Raw genomic sequence first — 22,341 nt, forward strand, 5'->3', positions numbered from 1 at the left:
ACCCAGTGTCACGCCGATCTATTGCTCATAGAATCCAGTGTCACGCTGATCTATTGATCTTAAAATACAGTGTCATGCCGATCTATTGCTTTTAGAATCCAGTGCCATGCTGATCTGATGCTCATAGAATCCACTGTCGTGCTGATCTGTTGCTAATAGAATCTACTGTCGTGCTGATCTATTGCTGATAGAATCCAGTGTTATGCCGATCTATTGCTCTTAGAACCCAGTATCATGCCAAATTATTGATCTTAAAATCCAGTGTCGCGTCGATCGATTGATCGTAGAATCTAGTATCACGCTGATCTATTGCTCTAAGAATCCAGTGTCATGCCGATCTATTGCTTTTAGAATCTAGTGTTATGCTGATCTGTTGCTCATAGAATCTAGTGTCATGCTGATCTATTGCTAATAGAATCCAGTGTCACATTGATCTGTTGCTCTTAAAATCCAGTGTCACACCAATCTGTTCCTCTTAGAATCCAGTGTCATGCTGATCTGTTGCTCTTAGAACCCAGTGTCATGCCGATCTGTTGCTCTTAGAACTCATTTCCTGCTGATATTTTTTCACCAAGGCTTAGCAGTGAAGGGGTTGAATGCCTTATGTTTATTTGTTTGCTTTGGGGGGGTGTTTTTTTCATAATATTTTTATTCAGTTATTACACAAAAACACAACAATGGATAGGGAAAAAAGCGACGAGAAAAAAATGTGCATATTATTTTGAGAGCATCAACTTAGATGTTGTCATAGACTCATGGATATGTACATTATTGTCTTTGTTACGACTTTTTTTTTTCTAAGCATTTAAGCACACACATACAAAAACATCAACAATAACAACATACAAATGGCAGATAGGTTACAAGATAATCGATTTTTGTGCAGGTGCAGTGTAAATCTTCATTATACATAGAAATGCAATCGTGTTTGCAACGTGACACATTCGTTTGTGTTTGTTTGTTTATTTGGCTTTGTTCCACTTTTCAGACCAAAGGCAGCGCCATCTGGGGAGGGGCCCACAGCTCCGTTTCCACCGCTGTGCTTCACCGTCAACGGCAGGCCACCCCCTGGTTTCGCGTTCTTCTTCGCTTACGCCACCTACATGAACGCTGACAGGTGTGTGTGTGTGTATGGTGTGTGTTGTGTGTGTGTACATGTATGTGTTTGTGCACAAGTGTATGCATGTGTGCACATGTGTGTGTGTGTGTGTGTGTGTGTGCATGTGTTTTTCTGGTGTATTTGTTTGCACACATGTGTTTGTGTGCAAGCATGTGTGAATGTGCACACGTATGTGCATTTGTGTCTATGATTATGCTTGCTTGCATACATGCTTATGTTGTTGTTTTTTGTCGTTATTGATGTTTTTTGTGTGTGAGTGTGCGTGTGCAAGCATGTGTGAACATGCACATGTATGTGCATTTGTGTCTACGATTATGCTTGCTTGCATACATGCTTATATTGTTGTTTTTTGTCGTTGTTGGTGTTTTCTCTGCGTGTGTGTGCGTGTGCAAGCATATGTGAATATGCACATGTATGTGTGCATTTGTGTCTACGATCATACTTTGCTCGCATGAATGCTTTCTTTCCCTGCTGATTGGAGATGATGGATTTTTTTTTTTGTTAGCTCAAAAAACATTCATTAATTTGTGATGTTTGTTTTTTTGTTGCCATTGCTCTGATGTTGTGTGTATCATTTTGTTTTTGTTTTTTTAAGTTGGTGCAGATTGTTGTTGTTGTCAGTACATTGTCTCCTAATTTTCCAATGTAATATTCCTTGTCTTCATCATTATCATCGTCACAAACCTGCACGATGGGTGAGGTGGCTGAATGGATAGAGTGAGGGATTCTCGCCCGAGTGTCCTGAGTTCGATCCCCAGGGTTTGGTGTGCACCTGGTGGGTGAAGCGTGATTCCCCCCCCCCCCCCCCCCCCCCGATCTCCCAGAACAACAAATGTTGCGCAGACCTGCTAGTGCCTGAACACCGTTTCATGTGAATACACAAGCGAAAAGGTCAAACAAACAAAAAAGGTATACATAAGCAGAAGATCAAATATGCACGTTAAAGATCCAGTAATTCACGTCGGAGTTCGGTGGGTAATGGAAACAGGAACATACCCAGCATGCACATCCTGGAAAATGGAGTATGGCTGCCTACACGGTGGGGTTAAAAACAGCCATTCTCTTTCAAAGCCCACCCATGTACATACGAGTGAACGTGGGAGTCGCAGCCCACGAATGAAGAAGTACTGTACTGTTCTGCTACTTGTCACAACATGGAAAATGGAGTATGGCTGCCTGTACGGTGGGGGTAAGAATGGTCATACATGTAAAAGCCCACCTGTTCATGCAAGTGAACGCAGGAGTTGCAGCAGGTGGCGAACGCGGAAGAAGAATTAGAAAAAAGAAACATTAACTCATTCAGTCTGGCTCTGCAACAAAGTTATTACTGTCGTCAGTAAGGGGGCTTTGTAGGTCAGTGGTGTCCTAAGAATGTTAGGTTAGAACAGGCATTATACTGAACACCACGGAAGTGACTAGGCAGCAGTGCAGGGTCTGGTTGTAATAATAATGGTATTTATATAGCGCTGAATCTTGTGCAGAGACAAATCAAAGCGCTTTCGCACCAGTCATTCACACGCATGCATAACTCTAAAACTGGAGAAACTAAAGACAAGGAAGAGGCAGGGAAGTGAGGCTATTTTGGGAAGAGGTGGGTTTTAAGGCCAGACTTGAAAGAGCTGAGTGTGGAGACTTGACGAAGCGAAAGAGGAAGTTCATTCCAATCGCAAGGTCCAGAGACAGAGAAAGAACGGTGGCCAACAGTCGAGTGTTTGAATCTGGGTATGCGTAAACAGAGTGGATCTGAAGCCGATCGTAGTGAGCGAGATGGAGTGTAGAGGTGAAGGCAGCCGCAGAGATAGGAAGGAGCAGTGTGGCCTCCCAGCTGACCTAACATCGATGGCTCCCTGTGAACTGCCGATGCTGGGACTGCGACCAAAAATCCCATGTGTGACCGTGTGTGGAGTACTCGGAACGAGCAGTATGTGAGAAATGTCACTGAAACAGTGCAGATGATGGGTCAGCCCCCCCAACCACCACCCCCCCGCCCCCCAAAAAAAAGAAAAAAGAAAAAAAAAAGCTTTATATTTCCTGTCAAAGGAAGGTGGCAGAATGGTTAAGACGCTCATCTGCCAATACAGTGTGCATTGAGGCCTGGGTTCAAATCCTGCTCTCGCCCTTTCTCCCAAGTTTGACAGGAAAAAATCAAACGGAGCATCAAGTAATTTGGATGGAGACGATAAACTGAGATCCCGTGTGCAGCACGCACTTGGCGCAGTGAAAAAGAATCCATGGCAACGAAGAGTGTTGTCCTGTGGTGAAACTCTGCAGAGAACAATTAATCCACTCTGATTGGTACACAGACATATATTATATATATACGCATGCACTCAAGGCCTGACTAAGTGCGTTGGGTTACGCTGCTGGTCAGCCATCTGCCTGGCAATTGTGGTGTAGCGCTTATGGATTTGTCTGAACGCAGTCATGCCTCCTTGAGAAACTGAAACTGTTTTTCTTTTCTTTTTTCTTTTTTTTCTTTTTTTTTTTTTATCGTTCCCGGTTTCAGGCTGAGCGCCCTGGTGCATCGTCAAGTGGACAAGAGGTACTGGGCTGTGCTGTTTGGATTTGAGCTGGCCTTCAATAAGCTAGGTACGTATGTCACCCTGCCTCTTTTATTTAATTCATTAACTCTCTCCATACGAACGGCGAAAGAGACGACGTTAACAGCGTTTCACCCCAATTACCACCTTCAAAATATTGCAAGCGGAAGGCTCTTATATTGAAGAGGTGAATGTTGACAAAGAATACCACAATTCTGACGACGGAAGCTAAAGGTTGGGTCATTCAGACACCCACTGGACATCCGAGGGGTCTGTGTAGAGGAAAAGAGAGGACTGGCCGTACTGAGTGAGTTAACTCATTCCGCTCCAGGTGTGAGTTAACTCCTACCATGATTACTTCCCCTGCGGACCTGATACAAAAACTCTCGTACGGCAATACGCTGTTCTAATATTTCGTTTGATTCTTGCTTGGTACAGTTGGCGTTCTAAACTGAGCCTTTTTATGGATTCAGGTAGCATGAAAGCAAAGCTTTTTTTTTTTTTTTGACCGATTAAATCAAAAAATTTTCATCGATGTTTGCTTGCTTGGTGAACAAACCTTTTTTTTTTCTTTTCTTTTTTCTTTTTTTTACTGTAGTGCTGGTCCAGGGGAGTTGTAGCAGGCATTTAGCTGTGGGATTGAATGAGTTAAGATGATGCCATGATTATGGCAGCTGAAGCCCTACAGGAAAGTGGACTGGATAGCTATGGTATGTGTGCTTGTTCAGTGGGCTGAATGGGTTGGTTTTCATTGTGGGTTGGGTTTGTGTTGTGTGTGTGTATGTGTGTGTGTGTGTGTGTGTGTGTGTGTGTGTGTGTCTGTAGTGTGTGTGTGTGTGTCTGTAGTGTGTGTGTGTGTGTGTGTAGTGTGTGTGCATCTGTCTGTAGTGTGTATGTGTGTGTGTGTATGTGTGTAGTGTGTGTGCGTGTGTGTTCGTTTGTTCTTTTGTTTAACACCTCCATCCACAACTGTGATTTTAGACAAAATGTGTGTGTGTGTGTATAGTGTGTGTGTGTGTGCGTGTGCACGCATGTGTGTGTGTATAGTGTGTGAGTGTGTGTGTGTGTAGCGTGTGTGTGTTTTAAAAAAAAAACAAAACCCACACCCGTTAACATACTAAGAGGAAGACGAGAGAGAGAGAGAGAGGAAAAAGGCACAGACAGACTGATAGGATCAAATTATGATGTTATTTAGGTTTCATAGGTTGAAATACTAATGAAACAGCTTTATACTGGATCATAGGCTGAAATACAGCTTTAAACTAGATTATAGATTGAAATACTGATGAAACAGCGTTACACAAGGTCATAGGTTGAAATGCTAACGAAACAGCTTTACACTGGATATTAGGTTGAAATGCAAACGGAACAGCTTTACACTGGATATTAGGTTGAAATGCTAACGAAACAGCCTTGCTGTGGTGTCACGTTGCGTTGTATTTCGTGTTGTACTTCAGGAGGGGAGGGTTGTGCTGAGGGGCTGCCCAACATCGTCTTTAACCCCTTCAGCTCTGTGGAGGGCTGCGTCGTCCTGCTCACGCCCACAGAACTGCAGAATCTGGACGCCTTCACTGACGCTCCACAGGTACGTTCACCCCGAGGACGATACGTACATGGCTCAACGCTTGGCTTATATCAGAGATTCACATAAACTTACCGTCGGGTCAACAGCCAAGTCAGAGCTGTATGATTACCCCTGAAAATGGAGTATGGCTGCCTTCATTCCAGGGATAAGAACTGTCATACACATAAAAGCCCGCTTGTGTTTATGTGTGAACGTGGGAGTTGCAGTTTACGAACTAAGAAGATGAAGAGTTATATGATCAACAGTTTCTCTGCTGCAGTAGGAAATCATTTAAAACTTAGTCTTTTTCACGTGAAGGTCTATGACTCACTAGGAGGCAATATTGTACTGGGTCTTAGTGCTGCAGCTTTGGGTGATGGTTGGCCTTAGGGAACCATGCCAACACCGGCTGACCTGAAACCCTCTTGGCCGAGAGAGTGGTGGTGTAACTTGGGCAAGATGCTCTCCACTGTAATCAAATTCTAGCCCATGATATTGTCAGAACAGCAGATGTCTCCTCCGCTTTACGGATGGTTCTAGTCGTGCATGACTGACAGTCATACATATTCGTGATTGTTTTGGTTATCAATACAGTGTTGGTGTTGTGGGTTGGCTTCTGTTGGTTTTCTTGGTGTTATTGTTACTGTTAGAGAGAAATATGTATTGTATTTACCAGACGTACATGTTAGTCCTGATACACAAGAACTGCTGAACAAGATGACCTGGAATTCAAGGCTTTTGTTGGGGGTTTTTTTCAGTCTATCACACACTTCTTTTGAAACAAATATAAAACATTCCTTTTCAAGCAATGGCTACGTGTATGAGGCTCTCCATTCCGTGTCTGTATGCGGTGAATCAGTATGTATTTCTTCCGTATATGTGCATATGTGCACGTGCATGTGAGTTTGTGTTTTGTGCGTCAGTATATTTTTTAGTGGAGTGATGGCCTAGAGGTAACGCATCCGCCTAGGAAGCGAGAGAATCTGAGCGTGCTGGTTCGAATCACGGCTTAGCCGCCGATATTTTCTCCCCCTCCACTAGACCTTGAGTGGTGGTCTGGACGCTAGTCATTTCTATGAGACGATAAACCGAGGTCCCGTGTGCAGCATGCATTTAGCGCACGTAAAAGAACCCACGGCAACAAAAGGGTTGTTCCTGGCAAAATTCTGTAGAAAAATCCACTTCGATTGGAAAAACAAATAAAACTACACGCAGGAAAAATTACAAAAAAATGGGTGGCGCTGTAGTGTAGCGATGTGCTCTATCTGGGGAGAGCAGCCCCAATTTCACACAGAGAAAACTGATGTGGTAAAAAGAAATGCAAATACAAATGTGTGTTTGTGTGCTTTGTGTGTGACTGACATGTTATTGTAAAGCTCATTGAGAGGTGTGAAACCGCCATATGAATGTACTGTTATACTGTTATTATTGTTATTATTATCATTATTAGTAGTTGTAGTAGAAGAAGCAGTAATAGTTGTAGTATGATCATCATCATCATCAACAACATCATAATCATCAACATCATCATCGTCGTCACCATCATCAACAACATCATCATCATCATCGTCATCACCATCATCAACAACATCATCATCAGCAACAGCAGCAACATCATCATCATCACCATCATCATCATCATCATCAACAACAACATCATCATCGTCACCATCATCATCAGCAACATCAACATCATCATCACCATCATCATCATCATCATCACAATCTTCATCACAATCACCATCATCATCATCACCACGATCATCATCATCATCATCAACATCATCATCACCATCATCATGACCAACACCATCATCATCACCATCATCACCATCACCATCATCATCGTCACCATCATCATCGTCATCATCACTATCATCATCAACATCATGATCATCACCATCATCTTCACCATCATCATCATCACCACCATCATCATCATCATCACTATCATCATCGTCACCATCACCATCATCATCGTCACCATCATCATCACCACCATCATCGTCACCATCATCATGAACCACCATGAGCAGCAGTGTAACACACACACACACGGACAGAGCCATGCTGTGTGCAGCACTACCAGCGCGTGGTCGTGCCGGTGTGGATGTCGGACGTCAGCGGAGAAGCGTCAGAGGACGACGACAGTGGGCTGGCACGGCACTGCGTTGCTGCCGTCACGTACATCGCCACCAACGAGAGGAGCGTGAAGGGTGGGCGAAGTGAACCGTGTAGTGATGATAATAGTAATGATAATAGTATTTATATAGCGCTGAATCTTGTGCAGAGACAAATCCAAGCGCTTTCACACCAGTCATTCACACGCATGCATAACTCTTCTTCTTCTTCTTCTGCGTTCGTGGGCTGCAACTCCCACGTTCACTCGTATGCACACGAGTGGGCTTTTACGTGTATGACCGTTTTTAACCCGCCATGTAGGCAGCCATACTCCGTTTTCGGGGGTGTGCATGCTGGGTATGTTCTTGTTTCCATAACCCACCGAACGCTGGCATGGATTACAGGATCTTTAACGTGCGTATTTGATCTTCTGCTTGCATATACACACGAAGGAGGTTCAGGCACTAGCAGGTCTGCACATATGTTGACCTGGGAGATCGTAAAAATCTCCACCCTTCACCCACCAGGCGCCGTCACCGTCATTCGAACCCGGGACCCTCAGATTGACAGTCCAACGCTTTAACCACTCGGCTATTGCGCCCGTCATGCATAACTCTAAAACTGGAGAAACTGGAGACATATGGATTGTAAAGCGCTTAGAGCTTGCTTATGCTTGTATTATAGCGCTATATAAAAATAAAATATTATTATTATAACAAAGAGGCAGGGGAGGGAGGCTATCTTGGGGAGAGGTGGGTTTTAAGGCCAGACTTGAAAGAGCTGAGTGCGGAGACCTGACAAAGCGAAAGAGGAAGTTCATTCCAAATACAAGGTCCAGAGACAGAGAAAGAACGGCGACCAACAGTGGAGTGTTTGATTCTGGGTATGCATAAACAGAGTGTATAGGAGTTGAAGTGTGTGTGTGTGTGTGCCTCTGTGTGTGTGTGTGTGTGCATGTGTGTGTGTGTCTTTGAGAGAGAGAGAGAGAGAGAGAGAGAGCATGTGTGCAATTATCTGTTTTAACACAGCAACACATGAGACTGTTGAAAGTGGACTTCTTTTTCTTATGTTAACCTCCCAGTTATAATTTGTATTTGTTTTTATCGCAACATATTTCTCTGTTAGGCTATGTGAAGGCTGTTACTTTTTTTTTATCTGGTCTTTTTTTCTGTAATAACTGATGAAGCGAAATCCGGATTCCTTCTACTGAGTGAGAATAGTTTATGAATGACCATAATTTGTGATCATACCAGTCGTTAATGAATGATAAATCTGCATGTTCTCCTGCACTTACCATGAGTGTATTGGATTTAAAAATCATTATGTGCAAACTGATTAAATAAGGTAAGATAGAATATTAAAGATCCCAAACCTTTTTTTTTTTTTTTTTTTTTTACAGCTGTCGAGACAGTGAATTCATATCCACTGTGTGTAGGGCTCAGCTTAGGAAGGCAGGGTCAGTCTCTCTTTGCGCATTTCTTATCACACTCCGGACGAATACTTCTCTCCCTTGCTTTTCCCTACAGACGACCCATTTGTTAGGGTTAGGAAAAAAATCACAAAAAATACAAAACACAAAGTAACTGAATGAAACTCACTGTACTTGACCCACTGACCCCTCTCCTGACGTCTTATGAACGCCCACCCCCCTCCCTCTTCACTGTCCTCAGAAGCTGAGTCACTATCAGTACCTTTTTGCTGGTAGCTTTCTTCACTGCAGATACTTTATTCAACGTCTTCATCATCCTCAATGATGTCGAAACCTTCAGTTTGAAGCATTTCAATCACTTCAGCAGCAGTAAAAGCCGCTGTCGTGATCTAGTTTGCTAAAAAAAAAATTTCCTCTTCAATCACCTGCGACGCCATTTTTTAGATACATATGCAGATTAGCTCGCCGTGTGGGGTCCTGAACTCACTGGCTCGCTGTGGAGTGTGTTATTTCAAAATCTCATGAAGAAACTTTCCATTCGACCCTTCACACGTTCGCAATGCCCGGTGTAGCTGCAATTGTTTTGCTACCCCATGAGGAAAACGTGGAAAAATTGTCGAAACTGCTATTGCATTCCGTCGTCCAGAGTGAGTTAACCTTCCCCAGCCAAAGTCAGGTAACCCATTCACACCTGGGCAGAGTGAAGAAAATCAGAGTGAAGCGCCTTTCTGGAGGGACACAACAGCACGCCGAAACAGGGCCTGGAACCCTGATCACTGGTGAACACTGGATCACAAGTCCAACCCCTGACCGATTCTGCCGTGGCTTCTGCACATTCTGTGGAGTGGTGCCCTAGAGGTAACGCGTCCGCCCAGGAAGCGAGAGAATCTGAGCGCGCTGGTTCGAATCACAGCTCAGCCGCTGATATTTTCTCCCCCTCCACTAGACCTTGAGTGGTGGTCTGGACGCTAGTCATTAAGATGAGACGATAAACCGAGGTCCCGTGTGCAGCATGCACTTAGCTCACGTAAAAGAACCCACGGCAACGAAAGGGTTTTTCCTGGCAAAATTCTGTAGAAAAATCCACTTCGATAGAAAAACAAATAAAACTACATGCAGGAAAAAATACAAAAAAATGGGTGGCACTGTAGTGTAGCGACCCGCTCTCCCTGGGGAGAGCAGCCGGAATTTTACACAGAGAAATCTGTTGTGATAAAAAGAAATACAAATACATACTAACATACCACACAAATGTATGACATGAAAGACTGTCACAGAATTGGTGAAAATCAAATATTATTGATTGATATGGATACTTCTATAGCGCCTATCCTCGGTCGGAGACCAAGCACTAAGCGCTTTACACACACGGGGTCATTTACACAACAGGCTGCCTACCTGGGTAGAGCTGACATGGATTACAGGATCTTTAACGTGCGTATTTGATATTCTGCGTGCATATACACATGAAGGAAGGCAGGTACTAGCAGGTCTGTACATACGCCGACCTGGGAGATAAAAAAAAATCTCCACCCATTACCCACCAGGCGCGTCACTGAGATTCGAACCCAGGACCCTCAGATCGAAAGTCCAACGCTTTAACCATTTGGCTGTTGCACCCGTCAATAATTTATATCACAAACATATAATGTGGAAAAAACTTCCACTTTTGCAAAACTCTTATTACATCACATGAACAGCTGTTTTTTTTCCACATTTCACTGTAAAAAAAAAAATGTTCCCGTTGATTTATGCAGTACTTTGTATTCACTGACCATTATCTCAGAATAATATTTTCAGCTATAGTTCTGTGGTAACTGTTCATTCAGTGACCATAACTTTAATTTCATGTCAAATCTTCTTCTTCTTCTGCGTTCACTCGTGTGCACACGAGTGGGCTTTTACGTGTATGACCGTTTTTACCCCGCAATGTAGGCAGCCATACTCCGTTTTCGGGGGTGTGCATGCTGGGTATGTTCTTGTTTCCATAACCCACCGAACGCTGACATGAATTACAGGATCTTTAACGTGCGTATTTGGACTTCTGCATGCATATACACACGAAGGGGGTTCAGGCACTAGCAGGTCTGCACATATGTTGACCTGGAGATCGTAAAAATCTCCACCCTTTACCCACCAGGCGCCGTCACCGTGATTCGAACCCGGGACCCTCAGATTGACAGTCCAACGCTTTAACCGCTCGGCTATTGCGCCCGTCTCATGTCAATGAATCTACCATCTTCCATGTTTTCTTTGGTACATTTTACTTAACGATGGTGACTTGAAATCTTGCAGAGGGCTGCACACCCAATGAGTTTGTGGCGTCTCAGTGCCTCAAGAGTGCTGACCTCCTGACCCCAAACTACCGTGATCGTCTCTGCTCTCTCATGTCCGCCAAAGGCTCCCATCATGCAGCAGCGGCACTTCCTACTGACCACAGCTCAGCCGTTCCACCATGCGAGGTGAACGCGGAGCAGACTTCAGCGTGCGGCCGGACGGTGGGACAGGTGGCCTCGCCATGTCAGCCTCAAGCTGTAGTGTCCTAGGTGGAGGTGGTGGTGGTTGTCCCTGTGCTGATCTCTGATTGGTCGGTGGCTCAGCCTTGACCTTGTTTAGAGCTTCAGGGTTTGATGCTTGGATGCGTTCCCCTGCTTTTTGTAGATGTTGGAGATGGACAGTGCGTTGTACAGACGATGCATTGCATATACATGGACAGTACGTGGACAGGGATGTTGCATAGACAATGCATTGCACAGACGACAGTTACAGAGACGATCCTTTCTGTGTAGAGAAAGTGATCTCTTCAGGAGAAGTGACAACACACTGAATAGACAAAGGCATGGGTAAGAAAGAGATCTCTACATTCTTTTTTGTCTTCAATGTAGGAGATGTAGACTCAGTAGAACTCTTTGGTGTTTTGCTTCAGTGTAGCAGAGAATCCTGTCAAAGCTGTTTTTCTCATGAACCGGTCCCGTTACATGCGTGATGAGGATGCTTGCCCAGTCCATGTTCCAAATTCTACTGGCTGTACGAGGTAATTCAGATAAAATATGGCGAATCCCCCAAATTCAAAACTACAACAACCGATTTAATACGTAAGGCACAGCGTAAGATGCACATCAAACTGACAAGACACTGAGCGTTGATGGGTCAAGCACTGTTCTGACCATGGAATGGTCGTCGGAACTTTTTTGCATCATCTCGCTGCTTGTCCGCTCTGTCGTTTTCACTGCCATGAACGCCAGCCAAACTTCCAGGTTCAGAGGTCAACCTCTCCATACTCTTCTGATTCATGAAAGTGCTAATGCTTTGACAGATTTTAAGCACACCTTCAGGTGCACCATATCGTAAGGGTCTATAGTCCTTCCCCTTATGTAAGCTGAGGTCTTGATCCATGGTGGTTAGTCATTGTATTGTTAATGACCACTGAAGGCAAAATACTGCAAGGACTGTGTCATGGCTTTGGTTTTAACAGATACTTGTCTCGGCAGAAATTGACCCAAACCTGTCTTTCATGATCAGAAATGCTGATAGAATCTTTCTTGAGTTGGACATCAGGGCAGGTGGCATGTCTGGTGTGAGTGAGTGTGCATGTGTTTGTGTGTTTGCGTTATGCATGCGCATGTGTGCGTGTGTGTGTGCATCGTGTGTGTGCATGGTCTCCTTCATTTTTTCTCTGTACCGTTGTGATAAAAAAAAAAAATTGTGGAATTAAAATTGGGGAATTAATCTGCTTTGTTGTTAGCATTATTAATTCACCACTAAACTAAATAACAGAAATAGATATTCTGCTTTATGGCTGTGATAATGTTTTATTTTCATGACCATCCGCCAGTTTGATCTCGTTGATCTGTTTTACATTCACGTAGACTGCAAGCAGATATTTCGCCATTTGTTTTGTAAAGAGATATATGACATATAGTGAACATGTCTGATGATTCCATCATTTGTGATATGCTTTAGTATATCTGTATTTGTAGCTTTCAAGAATGCATACTAGACTTGGTGTTTCATTGACAGAAAAAACATGTATACATGTAGTCTGTATCCTTGGCCTTTCATTGATAGAAAAAAAAAATTATACAAGTAGCCTGTGTCCTCTTTGTTGTTGTGAACAGAAAACAAGTACATGAACTCTTGCTTTTTAAAAAAAAAAACGAGACGAAGAGACACAAACTCAAGCCACTGTTGCTTCCCTTTAGTTCGCACTCAGATGGTGTCCAAGTGGTAACAAGTCTGCCTCGGAAGCGAGAGACTCTGAGCGCATGGGTTTGAATCCCACAGTGTTTTCTCCCCCTCCACTAGTTCTTGAGTGGTGGTCTAGATGCTAGTCCTGTATGGATCATGCAGTCAGAGCACATGAAAGAAACCCACGACAATAAAAGGGGTTATCCACGGCAAAATTCTGTTTTATTCTATTATATATTTCATTTATTTTTCGTTCGTTTGTTCATTTTATATGTCTTAATACATGAACAGGATAATCATGTGAATGGGTTGTTGTTGTTTTTTTTATAATTTAATCTATTTGATATTATTTTTATTCATTCAGTTGATTATTCATTGTTATGTCTCAGTATATGAGCAGGATAACCATGTGAATTCTTTTTTATATTTTATTGTTTCATAATATTTTTATTCATTCATTCATTTATTCATTTATATATTTATTTATTTATTTATTTATTTATTTATCCATTTATTAATTTATTGTTACATCTCAGTATATGAGCAGGATAACCATGAGGATACTTCATTATATTTTATTCTATTTCATATTATTTATTTATTTCCTTATTATTTCAGTTATGTATTTAGTTATTTATTTATTCATTCATTTACTTTGTTAGTTATTGTTATGTCTCAGTACATGAACATGATAACCTACGGGGATGTTTTATTGTGGGTTTTTTTTTAATCGTTTTATATTATTTTATTATTTCTATTAATCAAATAATTAATTAATTGATTTATTTGTTTATTTATATCAGTCAATTAATCAGTTGGTTGATTTTCTTTGTTTATTCATTTAACCATGTGGATGTTCTTCATTAAGCTTTAGCCAGGCCCACTGCAGAGCATTGATAGTTACTAGGGAGGGCGTGCAAACCCATTTTTTGTCGGATTTTCATGGAGGTTCCCTGCGAGAACCGTGTGCGCACGCACGTCTCCCATTTCCTTTTTTTTTTTTCCCATGTCACCAAAAGGCTAAAATTTTGTCGTGGAAATCGCTGTTTTGACGAAAACATTTTGAACATTTTGGGTGACTATTTTTGCAACTTTACAAGATATATATTTGGTTTTATGATTACACCCATTATTTGTTTTTAGTTTTCTATGTTCACTTTGAACATGTTTCTTGTCATATATCTGCCATTACGTATCCGAACTGATCCGTTTATAAACTCTGCCAAAAACTTGTCCGAACAAAGGCAGTGCAAACTCAGAGAAGCCCAGTTACGGTGGTGGGCCGCCCATGACATCATTTGACCTACATTTCGCTCTGCGAGCGACGAAAAGTCCACCACGAAAACGGACTGCACACCCTCCCAAAGTGTCTAGTCTTTGTGGGTCCTTGGTAAAGGCACAGGCCTCGCATCCTGTCCTTGAGACAGCACAGAGGGGAACAGAAAACTCTCCCAGCCGTGAACAAACCGTATAATAATAATTATATTTATATAGCGCTGAATCTTGTGCAGAGACAAATCAAAGCGTTTTCGCACCAGTCATTCACACGCATGCATAACTCTAAAACTGGAAAAACTGAAGACATGGAAGAGGCAGGGAAGGGAGGCTATTTTGGGATGAGGTGGGTTTTAGGGCCAGACTTGAAAGAGCTGAGTGCGGAGACCTGACGAAGAGAAAGAGGAAGTTCATTCCAATCGCAAGGTCCAGAGACAAACTGTATCAAACACTCTCTGTCCAACAGATGCTGGCTTACGTGTTGTTGTTTTGTTTTGTTTTCTTTTTCATGATAATAATAATAACAATGATATTGCTGCTACTGTTTCTTCTGCTACTGTGACCACTGCTATTTCTGCTACTGCTGCTACTACTACTACTAGTACTACTATTGCTACTACTTCGTCTAGTTTCAGGTTTAGTTTCTCAAGGAGGCATCACTGCGTTTGGACTTCTTCTTCGTTCGTGGGCTGCAACCCCCACTTTCACTCGTATGCCCACGAGTGGGCTTTTCCGTGTATGACCGTTTTTACCCCGCCATGTAGGCAGCCATACTCCGCTTTCGGGGGTGTGCATGCTGGGTATGTTCTTGTTTCCGTAACCCACCGAACGCTGACATGGATTACAGGATCTTTAACGTGCGTATTTGATCTTCTGCTTGCATATACACACGAAGGGGGTTCAGGCACTAGCAGGTCTGCACATGTGTTGACCTGGGAGATCGTAAAAATTTCCACCCCTTTACCCACCAGGCGCCGTCACCGTGATTCGAACCCGGGACCCTCAGATTGACAGTCCAACGCTTTAACCACTCGGCTATTGCGCCCGTCACTGGGTTTGGACAAATTCATATATATATATATATATATATATATATATATATTCTACACCACATCTGCTAGGCAGATGCCTGACCTCCAGCGTAACCCAATGCGCTTAGCCAGGCCTTGAGTGCATGTATATAGATTCAGTGTGCACCTATCACAGTGCATTTCTTCTACAGAATTTTGCCAGAGGACAGCACTCTCATTTTGCCATGGGTTCTTTATCAGTGCGCCAAGAGCGTGCTCCACATGGGACCTCGGTTTATCGTCTCCTCTGAACGACTAGAAATGCAGTTTGTTTTTTCCAGTCAAGCTTTGGGAGAAAAGACTAGAGTAGGAATCGAACACAGACCCTCACACACACTGTATTGGATGAGTGTCTTAACCATTCTGCCACCTTCCTCCTTCCCACAACTACTAGTAAATAAATATATATATATATGTGTGTGTGTGTGTATATATATATATATATGTGTGTGTGTGTGTATGTATGTATGTGTATATATATATGTGTGTGTGTATGTGTGTGTGTGTGTGCATGTATGTATGTATATATATATGTGTGTGTATGTATGTACGTGTGTGTGTGTATATATAGAATAGAATAGAATGTCTTTATTACAAAGTGTACCGGGGGCGGGGGGGAGGGGGGTAGTACATAACAAGATACGAACATAAATCGAAAATCATACACAAACACAGATACATTAGAAATTAGGATACATACAAGTGCATATCAATATAAAAACTTGTGCATACTCACACATGCACACACACACACACACACACACACACACACACAAACTTTCTCTCTCTCTCTCTCACATACACACACATGTTTGAACAGAAGCTGCATATTATATATATATATATATATACATATATATCACTTTGAAACATCTCAAAGTGCTTTACAGTAACATATCAGATACGACACACACACACACACACATACGCATGCAAGCGCATACACATGCGCATATACACACGTGGAAGACATCAATGTTGGTTCATAGAACCCACATGTGGAATGGAGTGACTTAAATGTTCTAAAGACGCATGGTACACACACACGTCATGTTCTTGTTTTGTCTTAGTTTAAAAAATTGTGGGCCATCAAAAATTTTTTTTAAAAAAACAACAACAAAAAAACCAAAACATTTGAACATGAACTGAATAAACGCCTCATTCTTCTTTCCTTTTTTTTTTTTTTTTTTTTTTGTTTCTACGATCAGCGGCAAATTGTTTATTCTTCAAGAGAAAAACAAACAAAAGAAAAGGAAAAGACCCAGCTAGTCTGTTCATGGAACACAGCAAGTGAGCAGGCCAGTAGACAGACAGTATGGTATAGAGAGAACAGAACAGACAGTATATCATAGATAGAACAGACAGGAAGTATATTATAGACAGGCAGAACAGACAAGTAAATAATAGAACAGACAGACCAGACAAACAGTATAGTATAGACAGAGAGGCAGACAGACCGTATGTTATGAACAGACAGTATATTATAGACAGGCACACAGAGAGTATATTATAGACAGGCAGACATAATATTATAGAACAGAACAGTATAATTATAGACAGACAGACAGCGTATTATAAACACAATAGACAGACGATATATCATAGACAGACAGCATATTATAGACAGGCAGACAGACAGTACATTATAGACAGAACAGAACAGACAATATTTTATAGACAGACACAGTATATTATAGACAGACAAAACAGACAATATTTTATAGACAGACAGACAGTATATTATATAACAGACCGTATATTATTATAGACACAGACAGTATAGACAGTATATTATTATAGACAGACAGTACATCACGGACAGACCATATTATAGACAGAACAGAGTACATTACAGACAAGACAGCATATTATAGACAAACAGACAATTTAAAAAAGCAACAACAAAAAACGAGTTGCTGTCAACAGATGGATGTCCTTACAGACAGACAACATATTATAGACAGTATATCACGGACAGACCATATTATAGACAAAACAGAGAGTATATTACAGACAAGACAGCATATTATAGACAAACAGACAATGTAAAAAAGCAACAACCAAAAACGAGTTGCTGTCAACAGATGGATGTCCTTCAAAAAGGTCTTGTTTCAATCTGTTATTTCAGCATGAATAGAATGCAGACAGTAGAGCTAACTTGAATTGATTAACTCTCTCCGTACGAACGGCGAAAGAGACGACGTTAACAGCGTTTCACCCCTATTACCATCATCAAAATATTGCAAGCGGAAGGCTCTTATATACAGAAGAGGTGAATGTTGACAAAGAATACCACAATTCTGACGACGGAAGCTAAAGGTTGGGTCATTCAGACACCCACTGGACATCTGAAGGGTCTGTGTAGAGAAGAGAGGACTGGCCGTACTGAGTGAGTTAAAGGACAACTTATGAACACAATGTGTGTGGGGTTTTTTTCTATGGTTGAACTTCAGTCTTTTGTGCTAGTCTCTCTGTGTCTCTGTCTCTGCCTGTCACCCCCCCCCCCTTCCCTTTCCCCGTAATTTCTCTTTCTCCACCCCCCCCTCTCTCTTTCTCACTGTTTCTATCAGCCCGCCGTTGTCTGTCTATTTCTTTGTATCGGGGCGTATGGTGACATCTGCAACATCTGTATCTGTCTATCTATGTGTGTGTGTGTGTGTGTGTGTGTGTGTGTGTGTGCTAGTAAATATTTTCATTTTTCTGTAGCAAATGCAGTTCAGAATTTAAACTCTTTTAAATGAACATAGTCATAACAAGAGCGCGACATTCCCCCCATCACTTGAACGTTCGGCTGTCAAGGTTCTAATACAACTGCACTTTTCACGGCCACACAGGCATGTAGACACAAATTAATACGAGACGTTTACAGTAAAATAGCCCAGTTACCCATCGTCCCTAAAAATAGCCTAAAGCCCCACCCCCACCCCCCCCCTACTCCAAACCCCTCCTTTTGTTTGTTCATTTTTTTCCCTGTTTTGTGTGTGTGTGTGTGTTTTGTTTTGTTTGTTGTTGATTTTTGTTTCACGGTTTTTTCGAAAACCGCATCTGCTGCAGAAACGCATTTTCTTAGGAAAAAGAAAAGGTTAGCAACACAAAATAGTAAATGACATGTGTACTGGCGGTGAGCATATCGTAATTAGACCCCGAACTATACTAATTGATTGATTGATATGGATACTTATATAGCGCCTATCCTCGGTCGGAGACCAAGCTCTAAGCGCTTTACAAACAACGGGTTCATTTACACAACAGGCTGCCTACCTGGGTAGAGCCGACTGACGGCTGCCACTGGGCGCTTATCATTCGTTTCCTGTGTCATTCAATCAGATTTCAGGCATGCACACTCAGACAGACATGTAACATTTTACGTGTATGACCGTTTTGTTTATTTACCCCATCATGTAGGCAGCCATACTCCGTTTTCGGGGGTATGCATGCTTAGTATGTTCTTGTTTCCATAACCCACCGAACGCTGACATGGATTACAGGATCTTTAATGTGCGTATTAATTTTAATCTTCTGTGTGCGTATACACACGAAGGGGGTTCAGGCACTAAGCAGGTCTGCACATATGTTGACCTGGGAAATCGGAAAAAAAATCTCCACCCTTTACCCACCAGGCGCCGCCTTTACCGAGATTCGAACCCTGGGCCCTCAGATTGAAAGTCCAACGCTTTAACCAGTCGGCTATTGCGCCCGTCAATTATTACTAACATGCAGTTATCGTCACACCCATTTTGCTAACAGCTCTTCGACTAACACGGCTGGTTGGATGATAACATAAGATTCATGTTGATAATATTGTTGAATATCTGTGTGCAATTTCCACTTCGAACTCATTTAATATTTTTTTAAATACGAATTCATTTAATATTTTTTTAAATAATATGACCGTCTGCTCCTTGCTGCAGTGTATAATCCCGAATCTTTTTTTAATTTTTATTTTTTAGTCGTTGTTTGAGAAACCGATAAATTTCTTCGTCATCTGTTTGACTTCTCCTCTGTTCAAGCCAGTGCTACGCTACTTAATGACCAATTATTGTCGTCAGCAGAATCATACTCACACGCGTGCGCGCACACACACACACACACTCTCTCTCTCTCACACACACACACGCACACTCTCACAACCACATACACACGCGCGCGCACACACACACACACTTACTCACAACCACACACACCTCACACTTTTTATTTTCTTAACACCTTTTTTCTCACGGCTAGAAGAATAACTGAAGCAAAAATACAAACGATAACTTCAGGGTTTGGGGCGGAGGGCGGGGGGGGGTGGGGGGGTAGGGTGGATGGGGGGGGTTGGGGGGGATATTAAGTAGGCTAGAAAACCTACATGGACAATCCGAGACCAGTAGGTTATTTGCGGTATCGGCTGACTTATACCACTACTTGCCAACGCCCTTCCACCCCCCACCCCCACCCCACCCAATCCCCCCCACACCCCTCCCTGTTACGTGCTTGGCTTAGGCAGAGAGGTTTCGACGGTTCTAAAGTGCCAGACCCGCAGAAATTGAGCTCCGCTAGGCAAAGAGAGGGGGGGAGGGGGGGTATCTATCACGTACAGAAATCAGATCAAGGGCATGGGAAACAAACACCCAAGGATAGGGTGGGAGTTATACTGTACACAGACACGCACGCACGCACACACGTGATACGCACGCACGCACGCACACATGACACGCACAAGCACACACACACAATATATATATATATATATATATATATATATATATATATATACCAACTTGCATGAATGTATGTATTATACATATATATGTATGTTGACGCGTGCGTGTGTGTGTGGTTGTGAGTGTGTGTGTGTGTGTGTGTGAATAAACAGTATACCTATAAGGGGCATGGGAAGAGACAACTTTTTCGGAGAGAAAAGAAAGAGAAAGATCGTTTGCTGGAAGAGGACAAAGAAGGAAAGACAAAGCTTTTTCTATTTTATTTTATTTTATTTTGTTTTGTTTTGTTTGTTTTGTTGTTGTTTTGTTTTTTTGCAGAAGAGAGAGAGAGAGAAAACAAAGAAAAAAACAGAAGAAGAAAGAAAGAGAGACAACTCCGAACCAGGATCATTGAATGCACGAGGCCATAATCATGTCCATGTGACAGTAACGAGGAAATGTCAAATTATGTGTGGCAAAAACAAACACCAAACCCAGGTAAACAATACATCGAACATCAGTGTACATACAAACAAAAGTACAGACATAGACACACATAGCGGTGCAACTGATAATTATTCGGTTTAATTAATAAGTATTCAAGTTTAAAAGCGTGTTTTGATTTACCGTAATTAGTTAACTGTTATGCACTTTTTCCAAATCCAAATGTCTATCTCTTTTTTTTTTTCTTTTTTTTTTTAATATATAGAAAACCAGTTGATTTTGTTGTTACAGTGTAAGTTGTAAAACATTTTGTATGTTTTGAATGGCAGACGGTGTGTAGGCATAGTCACTAACTTAAGCCAAACTTTTATACAGAAGTGTATATTGTTATATAGAGTGGGTAACTTCCTGTCTCTGCATAGATGAGAGTATTCGGAGTTCTAATGCTTACATTTAGTAATCTCTTTAAAGCAAAGAAATGGACTTTTTCAATAATACTTTGATCAGCCATCATAAAACCATTTCTCTTTTGACGGAACATAACCACCACTTCTGAATATGACTATCTTACATTTGTCAGACTTTACATAGAGGCCGAGTTTTTCAACAGTGTCCCTCAAGATATTCAGCTGTTGCTGAAGGCCAGTTTCGGTGTAGGATAAGAGGATAACATCATCTGCAAATAACAATATAAGGATTTCCAAAAATGTCCTCAGGAGACAATCTGATGCCATGTCTACCAGACGTTTGAATGTCGTTAGCTAGCTCATCTATCATACAGGAGAATAGAATTGGGCTACATATTTCCCCTTGTTTTACACCAAGAGGGCAGGGAAAAAAATAGTCAGTTAGGTCATTGCCAACTCTTACTCTTGCTTTAACAACATTGTACATACTTTTTATTGCTTTATACTTTCTCCCTGTTACACCATTTTGCTTGAGGACTTTCCAAAGGTGGTTTCTATCTGCTAAATCGAAGGCTTTTAAAAAATCAAATAACGCAACATAAAGCTTACAGTGGTTAAGGAGTCGCTTTCGTACCAGACCTAGCAGAGGTTTTTTACGTGATCAGCAGTACCATAATTTTTGCGAAACCCTGCTTGAGCTTCATTTATAATCGTAGTGAGACGTTTATTCAAGATGTAGCTGTATAGGCTATTTTACTTACAGAAATATTCCTCAGGTTGTCAGGGCAATTGATACCACCTTTCTTGTGGACTGGATTACAGATTCTGCCCACTCGTCTGGAAAAGTTCCTATCTCAAAATGTTTGTTTAGGTATTTTGTAAGAAATGTCACGACAAGGGGATTAGAAATCTTATAGAATTCATTTACCAAACCGTCAGGTGTGCCTTATTACTCTTTATTACTCTTTAAAGCTTTGAGAGAGAGAGAGAACCCAAATGAAAGAAAAGAAAAGACATCTCTTTCGAAATGTCCGAGACTAAGCCTTTCTTTCTTTCTTTCTCTCTCGCGCTCGTCGCACCACTTCATGACGAGGTAGATAGAGATCGAGATATTTCTCAACCCGTGACAGACTAAGAATCGTGACTGGGAGGTTAGGTCACTGTGTGTGTTTTTTGTTCGGTTCTTTTTTTCTTTTCTTTTTTTTTTTTTTTTTTTTTTGTTTTTGTTTGTTTGTTTGTTGCTTTTTTTGTCATTGGACGCAAAAAAAAAGTTAACAAAAGAAGGCAAGCAAAAGAAAAATGACAATAAGAATGCTAAAAAAAATAGAAAAAACACTTATCATGCATACACAGACAGACATACATCATACATACACTAACTAATCGGGCCTTCGAAATACAACTTAAAGAAAAAAAAAATAACAAAAAAACAAAAATAAAACAAAACAAGAGAGGCAAGGCCTTCAAGACTCACTTGTGATAAATTAAGTCCCCTAGC

The 22,341-nt window shown here is 41.7% G+C and overlaps 1 protein-coding gene across 1 annotated transcript in view; it reads left to right on the forward strand.

The window, feature by feature from the left end:
* The window catches only part of LOC143275904 (uncharacterized), a 42,641-nt gene extending 26,941 nt beyond the window's left edge, over window positions 1-15,700 (forward strand). The window contains exons 10-14 of the mRNA XM_076580229.1: window positions 989-1,117; window positions 3,627-3,709; window positions 5,118-5,245; window positions 7,305-7,440; window positions 11,070-15,700. Of these exons, the coding sequence (XP_076436344.1) occupies window positions 989-1,117; window positions 3,627-3,709; window positions 5,118-5,245; window positions 7,305-7,440; window positions 11,070-11,320 (727 nt within the window). The 3' untranslated portion in view covers window positions 11,321-15,700. The remainder of the gene's footprint in view (window positions 1-988; window positions 1,118-3,626; window positions 3,710-5,117; window positions 5,246-7,304; window positions 7,441-11,069) is intronic.
* The last annotated feature ends 6,641 nt before the right edge of the window (window positions 15,701-22,341 follow it).

The sequence above is a fragment of the Babylonia areolata genome, chromosome 31 (assembly GCF_041734735.1).
Source record: "Babylonia areolata isolate BAREFJ2019XMU chromosome 31, ASM4173473v1, whole genome shotgun sequence".
Classification (NCBI taxonomy): Eukaryota; Metazoa; Mollusca; class Gastropoda; order Neogastropoda; family Buccinidae; genus Babylonia; species Babylonia areolata.